At 43.0% G+C, this 23,565-nt stretch overlaps 1 protein-coding gene and 1 non-coding gene across 3 annotated transcripts; both read right to left on the bottom strand.

The window, feature by feature from the left end:
• Positions 1–9,017: 9,017 nt before the first annotated feature.
• Positions 9,018–9,668, bottom strand: Obp56h (Odorant-binding protein 56h). Of its 2 annotated transcripts, none has more exons than NM_137604.2 (2): positions 9,592–9,668; positions 9,018–9,533 (listed from the first exon to the last, which is right to left on the bottom strand). In NM_137604.2, the coding sequence occupies exons 1-2, from the start codon at positions 9,643–9,645 to the stop codon at positions 9,183–9,185; spliced, it is 405 nt and encodes a 134-aa protein (NP_611448.2). In that variant the 5' UTR covers positions 9,646–9,668; the 3' UTR covers positions 9,018–9,182. The 2 variants fall into 2 exon arrangements, with proteins under 2 accessions (NP_611448.2, NP_001188979.1); NM_001202050.1 differs by having other exon boundaries at positions 9,116–9,533.
• Positions 9,669–22,558: 12,890 nt separating this feature from the next.
• tRNA:Lys-CTT-1-11 (transfer RNA:Lysine-CTT 1-11) lies at positions 22,559–22,631 on the bottom strand. Its single transcript has one exon. It is a non-coding gene; the product is annotated as a tRNA-Lys (tRNA).
• Positions 22,632–23,565: the final 934 nt, after the last annotated feature.

Here is a 23,565-nt window from a genome sequence, read left to right as displayed (position 1 = left end):
TTGTATGTGAAAGAAAGTTTCTCTAATGCATTTATTATTCATAAGAACTTTTTCATTAGAAGGCTGGGGCGGCACATGAGTACTGCCGGCGAAACAAATGTCCAGGCGAAAAGCCCCCCTAGCTCGAGCCAAATCCCACCCCAAATTTCTTAAGGTCCAACCTCCGTGACAAAGAGAGCGCATGTAACTAAGTTAGTACCTTTGACTTGAGCTCCGACTTGACTCCCTGCGAAGATGCAGCACACACCATTGGCATTGTTTTTCGAGGTGTCGGAAACTTGTTCAACTTGTTTTCATTTTACTATTTTTCCACATCTCCTCAGCTGAGTGTGAAAATGCTGGGAAGCTAATATATTTGTGTGTGTGAGTGGCTTCCTGAAATGCTGCAGGACACTTATTTATCGACCAAGGAGTGAGTTCTGTACTTACAGGGATATTAACTCGGCACGCAGTACGAAAATAACTCGGGAAGGGTTAGGAACTGCTGGGAGTTAAGCAAACTATGTTTCTTAAAATATGATTACATTGCATTTGAATCACAAATGTTGCTCTGGAGGGATAAATATACAAATGCATCGTAGGACAAGAATCTCAAAAGTGGCAAGCACTGCATATTTTTACAGCGATGAATGTGTGCAATGTGCGCAACTCTTTTAAAGACATTTACATAAATTCAATTATTCTTTAAAATAGCGGCAAGGTATATTTATTATTATTTTTTGTTTTTAATACAATAACGATATTTAGACCATGTATAAGACCATTGAAGTCTTTGAGCGAACACTACTAGCCTGTTAACTAACGCTTTTTTATTCTTCCCCTTCTAATGTGATAGTGTAGAGCAATGTAACAAAGACATTTCTTTTATTTCTTATTATTGCGGGTTATCATGGAGCTGCGTAGTTCATACGACCGCTTATCTCCGGCGATGCCACCATGAAGTCATGTATCTCCCCAGATGTCTTAATGTTTGGGACCAATGTTCGGAATGTATTTATAATATTTATGCCTGCACCCTGGCCAGGGGTTATCTCGCAGATATCTCTCCATTTCGAATATTTCGATTTATAGTGCACAGTTATGACATTTAAATATGCATTAAATTGCGTGATAAATTGTCAGCCGACTGCTGGAAGTGCAGTCGCTGATGTATGCATAAATAATTAGAGAGCGACAATAAAATGAGTTGGCAAAGTTTAATTACTAAAGTGCGACGAGCAGGGCACAACTTTTCGATTAGTGGCTACGGACCCGGACAAAGTCGATTTCCATGGACCAGTCCTATTATCAGACGCCGGCTCCAATGCAGGGTCAGTCAATGGGGGTAAATCGTAGTTTGGCATGGGGAATGAGAGATGGCAATCCCGAACAAATTGTGAAATGGCAAATGCCGCACAGACCGATATAAAATATGCCGGCTGGACACAGGATTGCTGGCCAAAAACTGAACTAAAAACAAATTTTCTGGTGCCGCAGGAGCAGCTGAAATTGACAGACGGACCGGGTGAGGAGGATTGCCATTCCGATTTTGGGGGTATGGAATCGAAGCGGTTACCGCACAGTGGAACAGCTTTGGCATTTCATTTTTTTATTTGCTATTTTTTTTTTTTTTTTTTGTTTCTGTCCTGAACAGCTAGCCATCATAGGAACCCTATCCGCACCGAATTGATGGAGCTTTGACAAAGGAAACTCTCCTTTGTCTCCTTTTTGTTCATTAACGGGCTCGTTTTGCAGGGCAAAAATGCAGCATGAAATGCAATCGCTCTGATTGATGAAATTCTCCAAATTGCATCTACTCGCCTTTATTGATGGCTTTTCCATGACCAACGCAACATGACAACAAACTTTGTCCCAGCAAGTTAATCGGATCAATGTTGGCCAAATGCAGGTCGTTATTCGGCTCGTTTGCTGCCAAATTGGAATTAGAATCCTGCAGGACTTTAAAATAGTGGCATGTTACCGGTTAAATCTGGGCATATTTAAGTCCTTTGGATTCACTTACTGAAATGTAAAAATCAACTTGCATTGAATACTTTTATGAATAATGAATAAGTCCTAGTATTATACAAAAGGCACAAAGATATTTATTGCTAAATAAGTCCTGATAAAAATGGGTTGCTCTCTCGAGAGAGATATTTCAGTCTAACATCAATCCAAAAAGTCCAAATAAAATCCAGTTTTTGAAAATTACTAAAATTGTTTTAAGCATAAACTTAGAACCAAGTCAACAAGTTTATAAACAGTGTAATATACTTCAGTTCCTCATACAAAGTATCAGTGTAGTGCCACACAGCTCAGTTTTGTTTGGGTGATAACAGGATGGCTGGATCTTGTTGGCAGTTTTCAAGTGTGAAGATTGGGGGGCTACCCAGTGTGGAGTCCGCTGCTCCCATGATATAAATTGCACAGCTGAGCGGGCAGCATAATCGCATGCAATTATGCCGCACACAATCACAACAGGCCAACCGACCAACCCGCCAACCGACCAACCGGCCAACCGACCAACCGGCCAACCAGCCAGCAAGAAGTTTGCAAAACTCGCCGGGCAACTCGGCCAGCTCAACTCACGTTAAGTCAACTGGGCTGGAAGTGGCAGTGGCAGTGCCAACAAGCTGGCACTAACAGGTGAGTGGGACGGGCAGAAGATTCTGCATTGGCAGGAGAAGATTGGGAGAAGGTGCTCCTCTGCCTCCATTCGACATACCCCCTGCAATCGGGAAGCAAACAATGCAGGCGAGCTGCAGTTTTTGCTGCCTCTGTTTTGTGTGTTGCACAATCTTGTCTAACTTTGTTTAGTCATCGCCCGGCTCTGTGGCTCCTCCAGTTCAGCTTCAGGTTCTCAACCGAGCCAGTTTTCTGCCTTCTGTTGACTTTCGTCCTCATCCTCATCCTGATGTTGCCTGATTTTTGAGACCGCGTTTGCTTGGCCATATTTTGTTTCTTGTGCCGCTTCCCTTTTGCTCTCTATGATTGCAATTGAATGCACAAGCGGAGCGCCTCGTGTGCAGTTTTGATCTATTGATTGTTTCCACCCATACAGCCCATTCTTTGCCTGGCTTTCCGATTTCCGCATCCGAATCATAGCTACTCGAATCCCAGGATTCGAGCGTAAGCAAATATTGCATTTTGCGTTTTCCAATTAAACTTGAACAAGTGCCGGGCAATCGAAGCCGTATTCAAAGCCTTTTGTCTCCGGGGATTCTGTGCGATGACTGTGCGAATGTGAGTGGAATCAGTGTTTCCAAGTGTTAAGCGATTCTTCGCAAGGCGAATAGAAAAAGGCAACTGGAAAAGTTTCGAAAAATCAGCACAAGCTTTTAAGGTTTCAATTATAGGAGATTTTCCTAAATAGACGGAAAATATATCTTTTCTTTTTTAAAAAATTTGTTCATTCAATCATGGTTAAGTCATATAAATACACCAGTAATTTAACTCGACTTAAATGTGTACATATCTTATAGACTTATAAATGCTTCCAATTCGATATTACCAACTTTGGAGTGAAGTTTTAAAAAAGTAGGCGGAAAAAGTAATTGGAGTTTAAATATTTAGCTGCAGTTAAACGAACACATTTGGAAACGTATTCCAGAGATACGAATTTATTGCAGCTGCCCAGTTACAGTGTAAAAAAGCGATAAGCATAAACAACAAGAACAACCTCCATTAAATTGTGTTCAATGAATAAAACCCCTTAAGCCAAGTAACTATTAAGGAAAAGCCAGGCAGCCAAGTTTTCCCGAGAAAGCGGCAAGTATGAGCCATAATTCTAAGAAGACCGTCAATGAAACAGCCAAACAGTGAAAATAATAGCAATTACACACGAGTGGGCCAATAAAACCAGCAACTAGATAGAAGGGATATGACCAGGCGCACTCGAATCGCATTTATGGCACCACTTTAAGAACCCTCCGAAATGGTTCTTCAATCGGTTTGAAGGGATCTGAATTGAGGTAGGGGATTCTGGGTGAGTGTGGAGTGTGTCTGCAATTTGGACACGTGCAAGTCTCTACTGTCGGATGGGCTTTGGAGTTTTATTTAGCGACTTTCTGAATGGCTGGTTGACCGCTTTCCCAAGAACTGTTACAAGGCGTCACTAAACTAGTTTGCCGTAAACACTGCCTAGAACCAAGCCATCGTATAATAAATTACTCAGAATTTTCATGCGGAGATATATAATTTCCAGAGGAATGCCGTGCACGTCCATAGCTCGTTAATTCGAAGAACTCAAAAATCATATGTGCGAGTATTTTACTCCCCTCGGGGAACAAAAAAGCATTCACTCGACAAATGCCCAAAAACCGAGACAATTAAAACATATATTTTTTTGTGTTATTTCTTTCTTTCTGGATATTTTTTCGATGGACGCCACACGTAACCTTGGCTGCATTTTAATCATCATTTCGGCTCTCCAGGGTTGAGTTTTTGACGAATCTCAACGAGTCGGTTGCACGTGCTCGGTCTTTTCGAGCCACATCAATCAAAAATAATTTATTTGAGAGCGGGATCAAAGCTCGGCCATCTAAGATATGACCACAACACGTAGAACCGCAGGTAACTTGAAGCCAAATGCATTTTGCTTATTCATTCAAAACTTGTGTATGCCTTATAACATTTCTAATTTACGAGCTCGATTTCAACGTGGAAAACTGTCCACAACTAATTGATTTATGCCAGGAGAGTGTGTGCGGGAAATCACAACGAAGCCATCAAATATTTCTCCTAAAGAATATAAATTTTTACCTATGTAAAATGGTAAACCATTTATGGAATTCAAATATCAACCATAGAATAGTACGTGCAATGGGTATGTCACGATTCTTAGCGCCTTAACACTTGTCAGCTTTTCGGCTAAAAAGGGTTAATGCCTTTATCTTGCGGTTGGAATGCTGCCATCTGAGTTCTGTTCCACTTTTAGGCTGGTATTTACAAAATATTTATGCCAAATGTCTGGAATATAGAACAGTAATTAGACATCCTAACAATTGACTGGGTGAAACAGCACCCTTAACCGAACAAAAGAACTTGGTGCGTCCATTAAATTTGTCACCCGCGGCTAAGCTAAATGTCAAATAGTACTCACGGCCATTCCAGGATATATACTACACACACACACACACACACACTCCCACACATACACTCACACACATTTGCTGGGGGAGAACAATAACAGCATCAATTTGACACGTACAGGCGCTAATGATGGGAATGGCCAGCCAACTGAACGATCGAATCCTGAATCCGGCGTCCTAAGTCCTGAATCCTGTGCGCTGCGGACAGACCGCTCAACATGCCCACAATTGAACCACCCGGACTTGGTCCCTTTAGGAACTTTGACATCCTGCCGTTTCGAGCATTTGAAATCCTACTCCCAATCCCACTTCCATTCCCCCGCCAAAATTTCTCTGCTGTCATTTCCTTCTCCTGTCGGTGGTGCGAGTTGACGTTCTGAGAGTCGACGACTGCCAATTTAATTCCCATTGACAAAATGCACAATTGCCGGACACCATGCCGATTTCTACCCCCTCCTACCTAACGCAAGCCCCTACCAATTTGAAATGGCCCATTGTTCGCAATGTAACTGTTCTTGTAATTGTAATTTCTGCTGGTGACAGCCACAGAAACCTCGCACACTTGCTATTAATTATTTTAGAAAATCGCTTGTAATAACAATAAATTTATGCAACCCACTTTCGCAGACGTTTTCCGCGCACACATCATTTTCCACCCACAACTGTTCCATTTTTCACGACATTCAAATATTTGCTTTTCGGCATTGCCAAGGCCAATGGTGAATCGTTGGATGGCGCATATCGAGTGCAATCAAGGCAAATGTTTGCACTGGGCTTTCAACTGTCTGACATCGCGGGGTTTTTCCAGCTAACCAATCCCATTTCCCATTTCCCCGACCTGCCATACCCAACCACTTTCAATTTTGACGACGGCATATCGATTTAATAAATTTGCGTGTGGCCCTTGCGACAATTTGATTGACAACAAAGTTCGGCCCCCTCAGTCAATTGCTTGATTTGAGTTGGTTAGTCGAGTTTTTTTTATATTTTTTCTGGTATTCTATCGAGGCATCAGATGGCAAAGAGATATGTACACATGATTGCCACTGAGGTAGTTTGGGGAATTGGATGGGCTTAAAGCCACTCGAGAGGCCAAAAACGATGGAAAAGAAATCTTTCGACGGCCAAAAGCCACTCTCTTGATTACTTAGATCAAAATTTGCCCAATTGAGTAGAAGCTTGCAGTGGAATTTGGCTAGCAGCAAAATGTTGGACACCTTCTTTTAAAAATTCAGATTAACTGTTTAAGAATTTATTAAGATATAGTTAAAGTTAAATAACTATTTATACTACATTTTCAAAACATAATTAGTTTGATTTCAAAAATGTATGCTCAATTCAAATGCTAAATTCCCATGGCCTTCGCGAAGCCGTTACTTTTGATCAGTTGCTGGTACAACCTTAAATTATATTCATAAATCAAATGCTACTGTGCGATCAAAGGCCATGGACAGAAAATTGTTAACATCCGGGTAATTTAAATAAAATTTCAGTTACCGTGTATCTGCATTTCTATTCAACAGTCGTTGGTTTCCATGGCGGCTTGGAGATTCGAATTGGAACCGAAATAGACGGTGGCGGCAATTAAAATTAGAATTCACCAAAAATGTATATTTAGGCGCGCTTAATTATGACCCTGCGTCGCGACCCAGGAGCATAATGAAGGTATTGAAAAGGCGTTGACATGCAACCGATAATTAAATTCCGAACCCGACAATGAGACACACTGGGCCAGTTCCCACATAATAAGGATTTAGCAATAAAACTCTTGCATATGTTAATTCAACGGTCTACGGTGCTGGAAGATCGCCCTCCCGGGACTTTTGGTGTGAACCGGGGGCTAGAGATCTGGGACCTATATCTGATCGCTAATGCCGTGCCCGTGCATCTTGAGCGGAACTGTGCCGTTAGTTTTCCCGAGCGGGAAACGTGCACCCGCACATAATGTGCAAGAACAGCAACTAAAGTGTCAACTTTTCGGGCTGTAAATATTGGACGAACCCCTCTCTCTCTGTCTGCCATTTGCTTTCTAATTTGGGCGCACGCTCCTCGCTTGAAAAGAGGAAACACAAAGAGGGAAAAGTGGAAGTAACACAGCATTTCCGTTTTTCACACACGCATTCGAAAGCAATTTTTCAAAATTGAAATTCATTTCTTATGACTATGTCTATGCCATATCTATTATTTTCCTATCGCACACCCGTTATCAGTGACAGCGGATCGGCAAATGAGATCGCTTGACTGCGATAATAGCGGGCAGCAGGAAAACCCAGCAAGTGTTGGAAAAACCGAGCACTCGGGGTGACAATTGTGCGGTTCGAGGGCGGGAGAATCAACCTATCTTCAGAATTAGTTCTAGCATTTGGAACTCTCTATCAAAGCTCTGGAATCAAATTAATCCGAAGCTACCCTGCTGAAACGCAGGCAGTATTGTATCTCCAGATTGACTTGGCAATAAACTACACAGCCGCCACAATATTTTCCGAGGCACCGCAAACGTCTTAGTCATCCAGTCACCACCACCCAGCAATCCTTTTCCTTTAGGCCAATTCAACTATATCCAGCGACTCCCAACAATATCCCATTGAATAGCAGCCTGCTCCATCATCATCCGTATCCATCTATCCCCACTCGGCTGGCCGGTGTCTTGGTAACTCCAAACAATGAACTCATAACTCAAGTGACACTTTTTAACTTGACTGCATTTCATCATGTGGTATGTACGTCTTGGAGCAAGCCGTCCTGGTCGGCCCGCTTCTCGGCTCTTTTCTTGTTTCTTGTAGTCCAACAATATTCAAATTGAGTTTTTCCAGTGCAACTGGGGAAGTTCCCCGCAGCTCCGAGCACCCCTCCTGTCCGTCTGCAACTGTAGTCATCCATCGTTGGAAAGTTTTTTGTTGCCTGGTATTTGTTAGTTGATAAAAGGCCAAGCCATTATATGCATGGCCGGGCTGCACAATTTGAAGTGGGTAAAATTTGTATGCATGTGGCTGTCATGACAACGCCCCAAAGTCCAGGTCCCAACTACGACCCCAACTCCGTTTCTTAGTTCTAAACTCCATCGCCATCTCCAACTGCGACCTTTCAATTCAAACAAGAAGCAGGGATTCTTTTTCAAATTGTCATTGCTGGGCTGGGTCCTTCAAAGAATTCTTGGCTTTCTTTTTCAGTTTCTGTTGTCTCATGTCGCTGCTGACTTGTCAACCTGCCGGTCCCGTGGTTCCTCACTCTCACACCCAGTATGGCCAAGTATCTCCCCATCTCTGATGCCCAGGAATCGAATCCACTCCGCCCCACCGGCGGACAAGTGCAACGAACCGCGTTTGTCTTCCTCCATTGCAGGCTGCTGCGGCGTTGATTTATGTAACATCTTCTATGGTTACATTGGCTCTCGATCCCATACAATCCCCGTTCGCCCCGATTTTCGCCATTAAGCGCAGCTCATATGTTACCCGAAAGGTACGTACATATGGGTATATATATATTGTAAATGGAGGCAGAGGCGGGAGAGTCTCACACGTGAAATGATTTATTAGCGGTAATTGGTGTCACAGTGTTCCAAAGAAAAGGAAAGGATTCTCATCCCCACATCCCGCATTCCATCCGCCGTCTTCTCGGTTGCCTGGCACCCCCTTGTTTCGAAGTTCTCTTTTAATTATCTTGATTTTAAACTTATTAAAATTGACAAATGATTTTCGTAGACAACATTGCGTTGGCTCGAAGGAAACAGGTTGTCAATGACGGCTTCCCAGAATCTCGAGAGTTGAGTTCTTTAACTCTGCCTTTTCCGTATTTCTGGTAGTTGTTAGCTTATCATTCTGGGCTACCCGAGCGATTTCTTTTGAACTGGGTTTTGGGCTCAATGTGACGCACCTATGTAGTTGGATTGGAATTCCGATTAGATTATGATAGGTAGTATCTTGAAATAAATAAAACTCCTGTATGATTGCATTATTTAGCATTAATAGGATTTTGCGATTTTAATGATAACTATATAGGCTTTGATAGTTATTCCTGTTATTATCCCTGCAAATAATCTTTGATTTGGTAAAACTTGAACAAGTTTATTTTACAAAATGCAACTAAGCCAACTAGGACGAACAGGATCAGGCATTAGTGATGTCCTGGAATGGCCTTGTGCTCCTTCAGGCACATGGTAACCTTAAAGGCCGTGTCGCAATCGTTGGTTCCCTTGATGTCCTTGCAGGCATTCACTCCCGAGGAAATCTCGTCCATTTTGTCCTTGATCTGAGGCACATTTTTGAGAGTGTCGAGCATAGCCTGAGCATTGAACTGGCCATTGGTGAGATGACCCTGCTTCTCCATCAGGCACTTGGTGTAGCACTTGAGGTTCTCCTTGGCACTGCTCTGCATCCCGCTGGCCATGAACTCCTTGAGATCAGCCTCGGTCACTTGGTTGGTCTCCATGCACTGTTGCATTATTTGGCGAAAGTCCGGATTACACTACGAAAAGCAAATTCATGGTTTAAAAACAAATGTACACAGTGCGTGCATATTTCACCTGTCCCATGGACAAAAAAGCTGCCAGAGCAATACAGAATAGGGTGAACTTCATTTTGAGGTATATATTTGTTAAAGCTGTTCCGGGTTTACTCGAAAATTTCGACTGTTGGTCATTTGATTGAAACTTGCGGCTTTTATACCAGATCAGTCTGAATCAGAATCAGAGGGAATGCAATTAAGGCAATTAAACTTTTTGCGAGATGAATCGAAATTTGATTACGCACAATACGGACAATTACTACACAACAAATTTCCCTTTTTCGATTGTAATTATATTCCATTATCAGTCCATTTGCCATATTCGATGGCCAGGCTGGACAGAAACTTGCTACACAAATCAGCAAAGTTAGTCGCAATTAGTTGCCGGCCCCCCACAACAAATCAATTATTCATTTATTGTATTTAGATGCGGTCAGAGTTTGACAATTTTTGGCCTTTGTTTGAGCCATTCACACTCGCCCAATTGATTTGCATACCATTTGTTCTGGCCTTTCTGCCAATTGCCGAATCCCCAATTGATATTTCAGAAGGCATTTAATCTCACATAATCACAGCAATATATCAGAGAATTCTGCCATCGGACGAGAGTTGGCGCTGAATAATTTACCAAATTAGCACAGCTCTAGCAAACAATTTGTAGCAAAACGATAATCATGAACTCCACCATTTGTGAATCATTAAAGTTATTAAAAATTCAGTTTTATTAGTACTGTGCTTAAAATGTTCCCTTATCAGATAAGGTTGTCATTGCGAATTGCATTTAATTTCCTTCGCTCTATTTTACACTTATTTAAAGTGCCAGCTAGTTATTGCTTAATGACAATTTACTTACAACAGATATGTAATTATAAAGTCTCATTAGTCGAAAACGTGAATTTAATTACACCATAAATTAAAAAAAAAAAACAACTTATAAAATTAGTAGCGTGTGTCACAAAGTGTAATACTTTGTATAGCATTCTTTTATAGTGCCAGAAGCAATTTATTTCAATCTGACAGCTATCAATATCTAAAAAGGTGATCTCATATATCTACCTATTCATCTGCAGACGTTTTTAATCGAAGTTACAGATTGCTTAAGTCTACTGTGCATATCCATAACAATTAAACATCCATCAGTCCCCTACTCCATGTATGATACTACAAACATTTGTCGGCCGAGTGGGAGAGCGTTGGGTATATATAGAGATATAAAATAACTTGCATAATTCCTGGGGAAATTCAAATCAATAGACAAACAATAAGCTCGAGTTCGCAGGCCAACTGCCATTTACAGGAGGGCTGTGGAAGCCATGTTGACAGCACAAATAATTTATGCCTTTGTTATGGAGAGAAGAGCACCTGCCCAAGTCGAAAAAGGAGCCTGTTCAGTTCCGTTCTATGCCTGGTCACGCCCACTTTGGCCCTGTGCCCCTCGATGTAAGTTGGATTTTCGTTTTTCGCCAAGAAACAAAAAGAGGAGTCCATGGTCGAAAGGACGACGCTACCAAGTCGAAGCAAAGTGGTTGACAAAAGGCCGAGCGGTTGGAAAAGCGGAGAGGATTCGACTACCACTGCTTGTCATTAGTCAGGCAGGATAAGCAAAAGGACATGGCCATAAAAAGGGCAATGCGATGGCGCCCGAACAGGGACACTTGCTCAGACACAAGGTGTGTCTCTGTGTTCTCTGAATGAATTGCTGAGTAACCAGTAATGAAGTAAAACTGTTCAAGTCCTGAATGTGTCATTGTGGCACGGGCCAAGCTGGGGAGACGACAACCGAACACAATTCACTGTCAGTTGCATTGTTTTGACCTGATTTACATGCCCCAGCCATCCAGCCAGCCAGCTCAACTGATATTAGGAATAGCCGAAGACCGTTCGGTGGACTTTTATAAATTACAAAGGCCACCGCACAAAAGGCGATAGATGCAGGATGCCAGGATGGCTCGGATCCAGCTGTCTGTCTCCTTCTCTCTATATATCCTTTCCCACTTTTCCTGGCTTTCCTCCTGCCTTTCCGGCCAGCAGACGACAACGATGACAGGACGAAACAAAGGCCAACGTTAATAAGCCAAGAGAATGGCGCTAGCCGTAGCAAACGTGGCTAAATAAAGAGCGGGGCAAATTGTAAGAAAGCAGAACTGTGTCACAATGTTTTGACAGGAGTTGGGGAAGAAGTCCTGAGGTCCTGCCCGAGCAGCTAGAGAAATGGAACAGGACAACACAGGACAACTCAGCTAGTTAAGCGGCCAAAGACAAAGTTGATAAAATTAGATTTGTATGGTAAATAGTTTGTGGGATGGCTGCCGACTGGCGAATGGCGAATGGTGGGGCAAAGTTTAATAAATGTATAAAATTAATTAGCCAGTTGAATGCTCATTAACAGACTCGAACTCTGACAACTCTGTTTCTGGTAGTCTCCCGCTGGTTTTCCGGGCTTTAAGGCCAGGCTTTAAGCCAGGTTGGTTGGAATTGGAGGGGTCTCTTTTTGGGACCGGTTAGAGGCCAGGGCAGCTGTCAAGCTGCCTCAATTAATTCCCAGCAGCAGTCAGTCAATGAAATGTGCCGCTTCTATGTCCATCTGTTTTGGCATTTTCACACCTCCCGCCCGGAAATTTCCCTTCCAGCCCCGAATTCGATCTCCCACTGAGCCGAATAATGGGGAAAAAGGAAAAGTGAAATTCCCCCAAAAATGAATGAATGTTGACCTTTCACAATTGCAAGCCGCATGAGTTCTTTGTTTGTTGCAACTTGCGTTTTACGGTTTTCGGGTTTTCGAATAGCACCAGCGGTTGTGCGTTGACCACAAAAGCCAAGGGCCCGAAACTGGGATGGGAATACGAAATCAAAATATATTTCGGACATTGTGGTAAAGTAATTGGATTTCGAGGCATTTATTATAATATTGGAAATTCGTAAAGGGGGGCATTTTCGAGGCATGGGTGAATGTGAATATAACCAGAGAGAAACCAAAGGAAATTTGGAAATAAATCCGGTAACGCGTCTGTATGCGATAACTGGAAAAACAAGACATACATCGAAATAATGAAATTGTGAGCTGGGCTATGAGCTCTCTTAAATCCAGATTTATTTTAGTATAACCCAATTATATTATAAGGAAGTAATAGGATTTAATAACAAGATTAACCACTGATTCAGGTACTGATAACGTTTCACTACTTCCATATTCCACAAAATTTAATATCATTTCAAAATCGAAGTCTTTCGGTGTGACTGCTCTATCGAATGTAAAATTTGTGTAATTTGCACTCGTCTTTATTTTGGACAGCTATAATTGGAATCGGGACTCATGGCCCTTCAGTTCCATGGCCAATCAACTCCCCACACACATACACACTCGCATTCCAAAAACAGATGAAGGGAAAAAATTCAAAATGCGAGAGCACTGAGTTATTGAAATTAAACATCAAATGTCACAGGCAGGCACCATCGCAGGCCAATTCGCTGTCTTCGTGAAAAGAGGACGCGACGCGACGCACAAAAGCACAAAGGTCCTTCCACATGCACCAGAATACCATCCGCAGGAGGTTTATTTTTTTTTCATTTTTCGAAAATATCGCTGCCTGACAAGTTGCCAAAGAGCAAGGCATTCCCATTTGTGTGGAAGTTTTAGGCAAAAATAAAGTCGAAGCAGACGCCGCCGAAGACAATTGCCCGAGCAAATGAAATCAAGCACAAGCAGCTCAAGGATGTAAGGCAAAAAGGACGCGTGTGGTGGGCAGGGGGGCTTCTAAATACGAGTGTGTCTCCCCCCACTTGCACACACACTCACAAATACAATTTACATGCGTACGTGAGCCAGAGGCGGTTGGGAGGGGGTAACGCTAAGGGACAGCGGGCTGCACAGTGCGTCTCTGTGACATGTCCTTAGGATATTTGTATGCAAACAGGGGCACAATGCGCTGAAATCGATATGCGGGCGCGCGGCTCCTTTACCTCCCCATCCCGCCACCACAATTTCGAAGGACTCAGTCGAAGGAGGAGGCTGCAGCTGAACTGGCGGGCGGCTTAGACACCGCTTCCATCTCCATCTCCATCTGCGTCTTGGCCTGGCAGTTGACAGCCATGTGCAGCGGCGCAATGAAATGAAAAATGGTGAGAAGGAGATGTCGGTGGGTACAACGCCTGCAGCTTCAAACTCGAACTGCCAAAGGAACACTGGGAAAAATCTCAGAGGACTTTTTTAAAAACATATTTGCTTAAACATATAGCATGCAGCTTATGCCTAACTAACACGCTATTTTCCTCAGTGCACTCCTCTGTCTGAGCCCGCGGCGACAAAGATGGCCCGCTGACAAGCCCTTCGTCGCACTTATGTACATATATGCGTGTGTTCGTCTGAATATGGACTTGGGATGGGTGAGACTGATATGTGATATTAGTTTGATCTATTGTGATTTCATGCAGGGCTGCAACGTTCTCTGGAAAATGAATAAGTCCGCAAGAGGCACCAGAAAAGTGCTAAATTGAAGATTACTTAATGCAGTTTAGACCACCGTGCTCCAGAAGTCTAGAGCACATTCGAGTGCTTGTGCAGCACATATTCAAAGAGTGATTTCCTTCAAGTGACCAACTATATCAATCATTTTTCCAATAAGTGAGTTAATAACAGCTGTGCAGGTTGAACCACCTAATAATGGAGTTTCACCCCGAATTCCAGACGCCTGCCATCAATTTCAATAAGGAACATGAATTTGCCATTTTCCGTTGCAACACTGGGGAATTCCGGGGCAGAGTTGGTTGCGTCATTTTCGGCAGAGTACTTGACGCATCCCTGGTTTATTCGCTGCCTGATTACATCACAGGTCCTGTTGCTTGATTTGTTTTGCACACATTACCGTCTGATTGTCTACGCCACGTACTGCTGTTCTTTTCCCCAGAACCCATAACCGAAAACCAGAGGCCCAAACCCTCCCGCATTTGTATCTCCATCGACTACTTGGTATACTGCGAGTATCTCGTTATGCTGGTGTGTCACAGGCTTCTTTCTCGATTGTGCAACATTGATAAGCAATGTTGAACGCCGTCTTTGTCCTCGGCCCCGGGAATTTTAGTGCGTGTGTCGCCAACACGCAGATGCCAATGCCAATTGCGTAGCCTTCCTCCCCAGCGATAGCCATCAAATTAAGGCCGCCCAAATCAATGCAGATACGGCAACAGATAGCAGATACCAGATACTGGTTCTCAAAGGGAGACTCGGCCTTCGACTCTGCCCGTACCATCTCATTGTTTTAAGAGCCTAATTGCCAGGCTGTTGTTTCGGACCTCCTACTTCTTCTTCTTCTTCTTCTTCTTGGTCCCGGCCAGGTGCAAATGGTTATGAAAGGTGGACTGTATTTAACCCTTGCTACGAGTACGAAATGCAAATGAAAACTTTAAAATATGCCCAGAACACAGCCGTAGTTGGAGTTCAGTTACATGGCTGTAAAATATGTTTTCTTTTCGACCTGGTCCTGGTCCTTGTTTTATTGTATTTTTGGCCGTACAGTAGCAAATTGGTTACAAACACAGCTGTCGACCCTTACGTGGCCATAAAGTACAAGACAAAGGGTTTTTTCATTTGGGGCTCCAAAAGAAAATCGTTAGAAAGGGGCAGGGCCAGTATACACGTGACCACCGACGAATAAAGCCAGGTCAATAATGCGGTAGCCAAACGTAAGGAATTTCGGGTCCGCATATTTGTGGTCAAATTAGAAGGGTACAAAGAATATCTTTCCTCATTTATCTGCATATGTATGTGAGGAGTGAACGAAAACGTTTAGATTCCCGGTTTGGAATCTAACTATTCCAACTATGCTTAAACTTTTGGCTGCGCTACAAGCATCCATTCCATATCGCCGGAATTATTTGTTTTCATTAGGCGGATATCGATTGGCGGAACAGAGCCGAATATAAATATGCAACAACAGTTGTTGAAATGCAACAGACAACTCCATTGAGACCCGCTTCAAAGGGGATCCCCGGAACATCTGTTTTCCGGCATACATATGCACATATGCACCGTATGTATATGCAGTTGTACATTCATCAACATTTCCTGAGGACCCAGTCTGTTCTCCAGGTCTCTGGAGCTGATTGCGATTGCGAATTGCAAATCGATATGGGTACGGGAATGAGGCTGGCAAAACGTAAAAACCGCACGGTAGGAAATTTGAATAAAATGCAATAAGACAAACACATGTATGATAATTCAAGCCCGTCCAGCATCAACAACAATGCATTCCCCTACATCTCGACTGTCGGCACTTTGGGCCGCATGCCCTTCCCGCATCCGTGTGTATATATCCCTACCTATATATGTTAATTTATAGGTGTGTGTATATGGAGTGTATGCTAAAATACCCAACGCAGCTCGTGCGTGTAAGCTCGTGATGATGATACACTAAAAACTACGCTGCTAAACAACTAAACCACAAAATGCATCAAAATGATGCGGTTGCAAACTGATGCAAAAACAAGTTCTCAAGTGCCCCAACCCCCCGCCACCCTTTCAAGCCCCGTAAATCAGGACAAAGGGGGGGGGGGCTGAAAAGGGAAGGACTCATGCATGGTACAATGAACCACTGTCGAAGTGGTTGACTGTTCAAGTGGCCACCAGTGCGCTGCAAAAAGTTAGACAAATGTATCTGAGAATAGTTTGCGATAACAGGCTAAGTTGGCCCATCTATTAAGCTGAATCACCTGACCAGGGAATGGATTTAAATTTGTCGAAAAATGGAAATTTATGAAAAACTCTTGCATTTGATTAATTCTAAACACAATAAGCAATCGCTGTGAAGCGGCATATAAGCGTGAAGCAATCCACTCAGTATAATCTTTAATCTTTACATCCTAAAATCCTTTTTATACTTTGATATCTACACAATCCTGAGCACCTTGAGCTGCCTACGGCTCAGATCCCCTTGTGAAATGTTTTCCAGCCACTTACGCAATTCTGGGAGTTCGAAAACCTTGGGGGGCTGGCACTGAACTGGCAAATGCAACTGTCTGACCTTACTGGCTGTAAATTATGCATAGATGCATAATTTATAACTTATGCGTGGCTCGGCCAACCCCCGAAACATTTTGCCGGGGCAAAGGAGATGCAGACGGAGACATAGACAGATGCACAGACAATGATTAGGGCCACACACAAACCTATTATTAACGTTCCTGGCCCTGTTCACCGTCCACTGTCCACTCGGGTGGACAATTGCAATTGCTTGGCAGTAATTTTCAATTTAATTATAGTAATACACACCCACACACTCACTCACGCACTCATACACACACTCACATTCGAGGGTTGGCTAAGTGCAGATTTGAGCGCATTTGCACTTGAGCCAAGTTTTATGGCCTGACTTTGCCGAGAGCCATGGAGTTGTGAGGGATCTGCTCGCCGGGGCGTAAATCAAATGCAAATGTGCCGGGCCATAGTGCAGTGACAGAGTATTGTCCTGTCCGCTTGTCTGCGGCTTGTATTTCACCGAATTAATTATGAGAGGAGCGCGGGGATCAGCGCACTTAAGCCAATGTCTCCAGAATCCCACTCCCCACTCTTACGTCCAGAAATATCCCATGACTTTGGCACCAGTTTCGTGGCTGCCCCAACTTTTAGTTCTCGTTTTTGCACGTAGAATGCGATGGACGAACATATCGAAATCTGCAATCAAGGTGAGCAGGGTGCAAAATTATGCTCACGTAGGGAGTACGTGCTGTTGATTTGATGGTCAGTTAATTATTATTTTTTGTGTTCATAGAGTTGCGGCGAAACACGAACACCACAACATAAATGGTTATTTTAGGATAGTGTGTGATCTGTTGGCTGTATGCGGTGGGTTACCAAGTAACTGATTATAATATATATATAATTTGATCCACTTTGTAATGTGAAATATATAGTAAGGTAGTAGGATCTTCTTAAGATCTTCTTCATTATTCACCACAGCCCACCCATACATATGTATGTATATGCCGAAACATGCACCCCAAATTACCGAGCATTACATCATGCTGAAACAATTTCCGCATATGATGAAGAAAGTTTTTACCACGCCGTTCCAATGTTAATTATCACTGGGCAGGACCTAATCCATTCCAGAGCCTGCGCCAATGCTATTCCCATTGAGCGGCAGATTGATGCCGCCAAATTAGTTTGATGGTTGGGGAGGCTGACTGTGGATACTAAGGCCAATACGTCCTGCTCGAATGTCGTGTCGTAATCAGAGAGCGATGAAGTCGGCCAAATCGCTGGCGAATATCCGATGGCCACGGCCAATATTAATCAATTCTATGTGGAGCGCAATGGTCGTCCGCCGCCACTGGAGCCAGCTCAATTCCTAACTGGTTATCCTCCACGGCAACAGCAAGTCGAAACTCATTTCGTGTTGCGACTTTTGATTATGATGATTATTACGCGTAATCGCCGCTACATGTGCTACATGCAGCGCCAATGCCCCGCCCCCCATCACCCATCCAACCATCTTTCGTATCCCATCCACATCCACGTTCGCGGACCTTATTGATGAGGTACGAACCTGGCATAGCCCCCTGGCCGAAAGTGCCCGAGACACCTGTGTGTATATTATTATTACACATCGGTCCATGGGTCCATGGGCGGCGGTGGGAGCCAAAAAGGGGATACAAAAAAGGGGAAAGGGCACGGGCAAGGGCAATGGGAATTGGAATTGGACTGGGAATGAGTACAAGTTCGAGACAAAGTACGGCAATGGCCAGACAAATTTAAGCGAGATACACACGATGACGCTGTAAGTGAACACAACACTAATGTGGGTCCAGGGCATTCGACAATCGCGGTCAAGTGAATACAATGTATGAATTTCTTAACTAAGGAGATAAAAATAATTTTTAACTATTTGTAAAACTACTATAAATATCAATTGGATTCATAACTAGAAATATGAAAATACTTTGCACTTATTACTCCTTTCAAATTCGCATATAAAATGATTAAGAAAGAAAGAGTTCTGCATTACATCTAAATAATGTTATTTCGCCTTTTTCCGCAAAGCTATTCTATAAGATTCCATCCGATGGATCGCTACTGTCCTTCCTAGCTGCGACTGCTTACATGCAAGCTCGCGAGCCAGCTGACGTAACAACAAGTTAACAAGATAATGACAGTAGCGGCGGCTCACCGGACGAATCGACCGGCCTGGCCCCAGTCCGTGGAACGAAGTCATCGTCTTCGTGGTCTTGGTCTTGGCCCCCGTCGTCACCACCCTTTTTCGGCCATGGAACGTACGTCCCGCTCTGTTATTTAGTGGAGGTAGGTGTGGACGGACTATGCAAGTGTGTATGTGAGCCGGCTTTGAGTGACGGGCCGTGAGCATAAGTGACTGATGGCCGGCGACGTCCAGGGACCAGCCCCCTTCTGTCTTTCCTTCTTTCTCTCTGCCGACCAAAGACCATAATCAAGTATGCTAAAAAGACGCGCTAACCAAAAAGGAAATTGAAATGAAATATCTGCGTACAAGCCAGTACACGAAGAAAAATTATTTGCACTTTAAATTCCATTGCAAATAAAACTTAAACTTTTTCAACTATGATAATTCAGTAGATTATACTTTTCGTGACTTTAGTGTCCAAAGCACTTGTATTACATCGAAATTTCTCACTGTGCACTTGTGAGTGTGTTTAATTGTATGGGTGACCGCGTTGAATCGTTCGCGCTCACTCTTTTGTGGTATTTCGCACCTGGAGCGGCGCTCGGCATGTTGAGCACACCGTCGTTAACACTTGAAACATTTTCCCCACATCCCCTGCTCCAGCTGCTGCCCCAACTGCGCCCACCTGCCCCCTCCCCTCCCCCTTAAGTGTACCCTTCTGCCATACCTTCGAGTTGGCCAAGTTGAACGGCTGCTGCCTGTTTCGTGCTTCTTGTTCTTGTTGCCGACGCTGTTGCATTGCCAACAAGCTCATTAGTTTCATAATTAGCTTTCGTTATGCTCTTCGTGTATTAATTAGAAGTTATTGCTGCGGCCAGGCGCCGGACACGGAACCCACTCAGCCCTCGGAATGGGGGGGGGGGGGGGAGTGGGAGGTCAAGTGCAAAAAAAAACCCTTTCCACCAAACGCAGCACCACAACGCCTCATTTTCCAGCTGCTTCGTTGCATTTTAAATCGCTTATCAAGCGGGGTTTCCTCTCGTCAGCCTGCTTTTAAAGTTCTTTTTTTGCGCGTCTTTGTTCTTCGGGCACTATTTCTTTTTTTTTTCTGCCTCTACAGCTAATGCAGAGATAATGATGCTGTGGCTTTGATCGATTTGATAACAATTTAATTTCGAGTGCACGCTCAAGGTTTTTTTACCCCATTATTAAACCTTTTTTTACTGCGGGCATTAAGCGGCATTGCGATGTGGTGTGCAAGGCACGTAGGCAGATTAGTCGATTTACGATTAGGGCAGGGGGTGATTGCACTCGCGAATGCATTACATATTTGGTTAGATAATGGATAATGGCTCACTGCGATGACACTTCGCACAATAGGAAAGTGTCCATAAAAGGCTGGCATAAATAAGCCCAAGAATTATAAGGTGCCTGGCCGGGAAAGCGTGAGTGCGAATCAAATGAACTCGTTCGGGCCAAATATGGACTTTGTTCATCGGAACGCTTATCGCACTCTTGATTTATATGTAGGTGTTGTGCAGAAATAATAATGGAGTTATTTAGACATCACTCAATGGAGTCAATCACCTTTGCACGACTGATGTTCTTTGTTTTTTTGTTAAAATTATTTTTAGTTTTTTAAAAAATCTTTGAAAAAATATGTTCTCCAAGCAGCCAACAGTAAATAGCAATTAGCTACAGAGTTTTCAGAGCCTCACCATTATTAATCTCACCGTTGATTGATGCTTGAGCCCAGGGTCGTAGCCCGTTCAATTTCTCGCAAATCTCGCATAATAAACACAACATATCTGCAATGAAAGCGGAGTGAGAGCCTGACAAACAATGAAAAACGAAGCAAAAGCGGCAAAAAATGCTGAGTAAACCTTATTAAAAAGGGATAACGGCGCACGAGCAGCGCTAATGACAACGCTCATGGACACGAAAGGAGGTTGGGTATTCGGATGGGGTTGGGTTGAATAAACGAATGGATGGATGGATGGTTGGTTGGCTGGATGGCTAGATGGGATGGGATGGGTGTGTGGGCACCATGGTTGGTGCAAACACACACGTCACTCAGCCACGACATCCTTCCGGCGCGGTCTGGTCCTGGGCTTAACGCTGTTAATGACCAAGGGCAACAACTGGGGTATAGCCCTCAACCTCGGCCGAGACATATTGCCACCTTTCCCGACCCTGCTCCTTTTACCACGCCATCCATCCGCCCAATCTCCATCCTCAAGCGTTTTCATTACGTGTGCTCATGAGCAATTGATGCTGCAATGTCATACGTCAGCAGAAGGTGAGCCAAATCAGTATTGTGACTACGAAAGGGTTGCCCTGATAAAAACACTCAAAGAAAATCCAAGCCAAATCCATGTTATATGTTTCTAAATGTTATAGTTTCTAAATATGATTTAAATCTTTGGTTAGTGACTTGATAATAGTTAATAATAGTTCCAAAGTGATTTAATGTCATTCTATGTTTTCAGATTGTAATTAATTTTTTCCTGTGCACCTATCAGAGGGGCTTAAAATTTCAAAAAATATTTTGCCGAACGGCAAATCATGTAATCGGGATGGATTTCCACCGTTTGACCTCTGTAAAACAGCTCATGACCCTGCGGGACGTTGTTCTTTTCAATAACGTGTTAAAACTGCTGCATAATGTTTATTTGCCTGAGTCCAGATAATTTATGTGTTCCTGAACGTCGGCTGTCGGGAGTATTAAAAACTTTTACTCAAGAAAATCGCGTCCAAAGGGTTGAAGGCAGGACATGGGACAAGGAACTTAGTGTTCGGGATAGCATCCCTGCTGCGGATAAATCTGCGTGGCCAATGCAACTTAATTAAATTCCCAAATACTTTCGCTTCCCGGGAATTATGATGCAAAATGTTTTGCCGTTAATTACAAAATTGTAAAGCGCAAAGTTCAAACTGCAATTTGTATTCATTTGTAAACCTTCGTTGCCTTTGCCATTGCCACTGCCATTGCCATTAAAATGGGTAAGCCCCCCTGGCGAAATTATAAATTAATGCGGGCAGGCGGCTGGCAGCTGTCTGTTGTCCCTCCATCACGGCGGACACCTCGCCGGAGAGCCCCGCCCACTTTGCCCACTTCCACTCCAATTCCCATTACCACAGAGCAGTCACCCACATAATTTAAATGCATTTCCTTCTGCGCATTAATTTCCTAAGCTTTTTGCATTCGAAAATCCCACACAAAACTGCGTTCAATGTAATCCCATGAGCTTTAAAGTCACGTGTTTGCCCGCCGCCTCTGCCTTTGGCAATTGTGTCCCCTTTTCCTGTGGGAGTGGGCGTGGCACGCACAATAAAAGCTGGCTGGGATTTGTTGCTGTATTCGCATGTAATAAATGTATTTGTTTATCCCACTCTAATTTTTACTGCAAGCGGAAAATATTTCACGGTCCATGCGAAAAAAAATATTGAAGGAAGAGTGCAGGATTGAAGCTTCTCTATTTGCTTTTCAGCCCGCTTTGTGTGAAGTTTTTTGTTAAATTCATAAATTGTCCTGCGGCTGGTTGAAAAGCGCCAGTTGCGAAAGGGTCCTCCATTTTAGGGCACTTTTTGAATTTTTCATACGCATTTCAATGGCTGCGGATTTATGCATGCCCGCTTTTGTGCTACTTCAACAATGGCTTTCACTTGCAAGCATCCCACAAATATTTGTCAGCCAAATTAATTTAAAACAAATTAAAAAAAAATTTTCAAATAATATATTTAATATGTGCCAGCAGCTTTGTTTTTTTTTTTTTATGCCATGTGGCAAATTTATTTTATGGAAAGGTTTTCTTTGATTTGGTAAGGAACAAAAAATTAACAAAAAATTTGTTTCGCCCAACGTGGGGCTCGAACCCACGACCCTGAGATTAAGAGTCTCATGCTCTACCGACTGAGCTAGCCGGGCACATGATGGGTTACCGCAATTGGCGCATAAGAAACGAGAGCCTCCGTGGTAGGGATGACTTCTTGGTAGCTCGGTCAGGCGTTTACACTTCCTTGGCCCTACATATGTACATATGTAAATACATTTTAATATATATTGTCATAGAAATCCATTCTTGTGGTATCGAAATAAACTTAATTAGTTTAACATCGATGTTAAAATTCTACCATAAATAACTAACGCACAGAATGTCTGTGTATGTGTTTGATTTATATCTTATTACAACATAACCACGTTGAATTTCCCAAAGGCCATGATAACAACACAAGATGAAAATCTCGTTCTAAAAATAAATATCCACCAGGTATAAAAATATACTTTGGGAGCTCTTTGTTAGTAGTCCCAAGTTCGTGTGTTCGAGCCCCACGTAGGGAGTTTATTATTATTATATAATGAACCATAGTTGTTTTCAAATCGAAATCATTTCTATCTAATAATTATAATATAATTCCGTTCTAGAGTTAAAAATGGTTTTAGTTGCACATTCTATAAATATTCTTTTCCTCAGCCAGACATTCTGTCTACTCATTTACAAGGCTGTAGTATTTTTAAATTCCTGAGTTTCATTCATCAGCACAACTCGCCGGCCGGCCAAGCCCCGTCAAAAATATCATTAGATTTTGGTTCCGTTTCTCACAGAAGAACATACATGGCATTCCGTGCGTAGAAAAAAGGTTATTCATAATCATTTGTTACGCTTAATTGTTGTCTTTGCGGTTTACCTCATGGCTGCTTTTGTGAGCTGACCGCAAATTGATTTTAAATTCATTTCTCAGTCTTCGCGGCCTGTGGGGCGGTAAATAACAAAAGCCGGAACGGGTACTCTGGGTCTGAGAATTTTTGATTATTGTCATTATTGAGGCATTTAAAATGGAAACATATCTAAACGGATTGT

The sequence above is a fragment of the Drosophila melanogaster genome, chromosome 2R, assembly GCF_000001215.4.
Source record: "Drosophila melanogaster chromosome 2R".
NCBI classification, from domain to species: Eukaryota; Metazoa; Arthropoda; class Insecta; order Diptera; family Drosophilidae; genus Drosophila; species Drosophila melanogaster.
Note: the sequence above shows the minus strand (reverse complement) of the source record. Positions and strands in the feature narration are given on the sequence as shown.

What these genes read in the sequence shown, in the direction of transcription:
- Obp56h (NM_137604.2), bottom strand. Translation starts at nt 9,645, where the DNA reads ATGAAGTTCACCCTATTCTGTATTGCTCTGGCAGCTTTTTTGTCCATG. An exon ending in CTTTTTTGTCCATGGGACAG is followed by an intron (nt 9,534 to 9,591) that starts GTGAAATATGCA and finishes TGCTTTTCGTAG; the next exon opens with TGTAATCCGGACTTTCGCCA.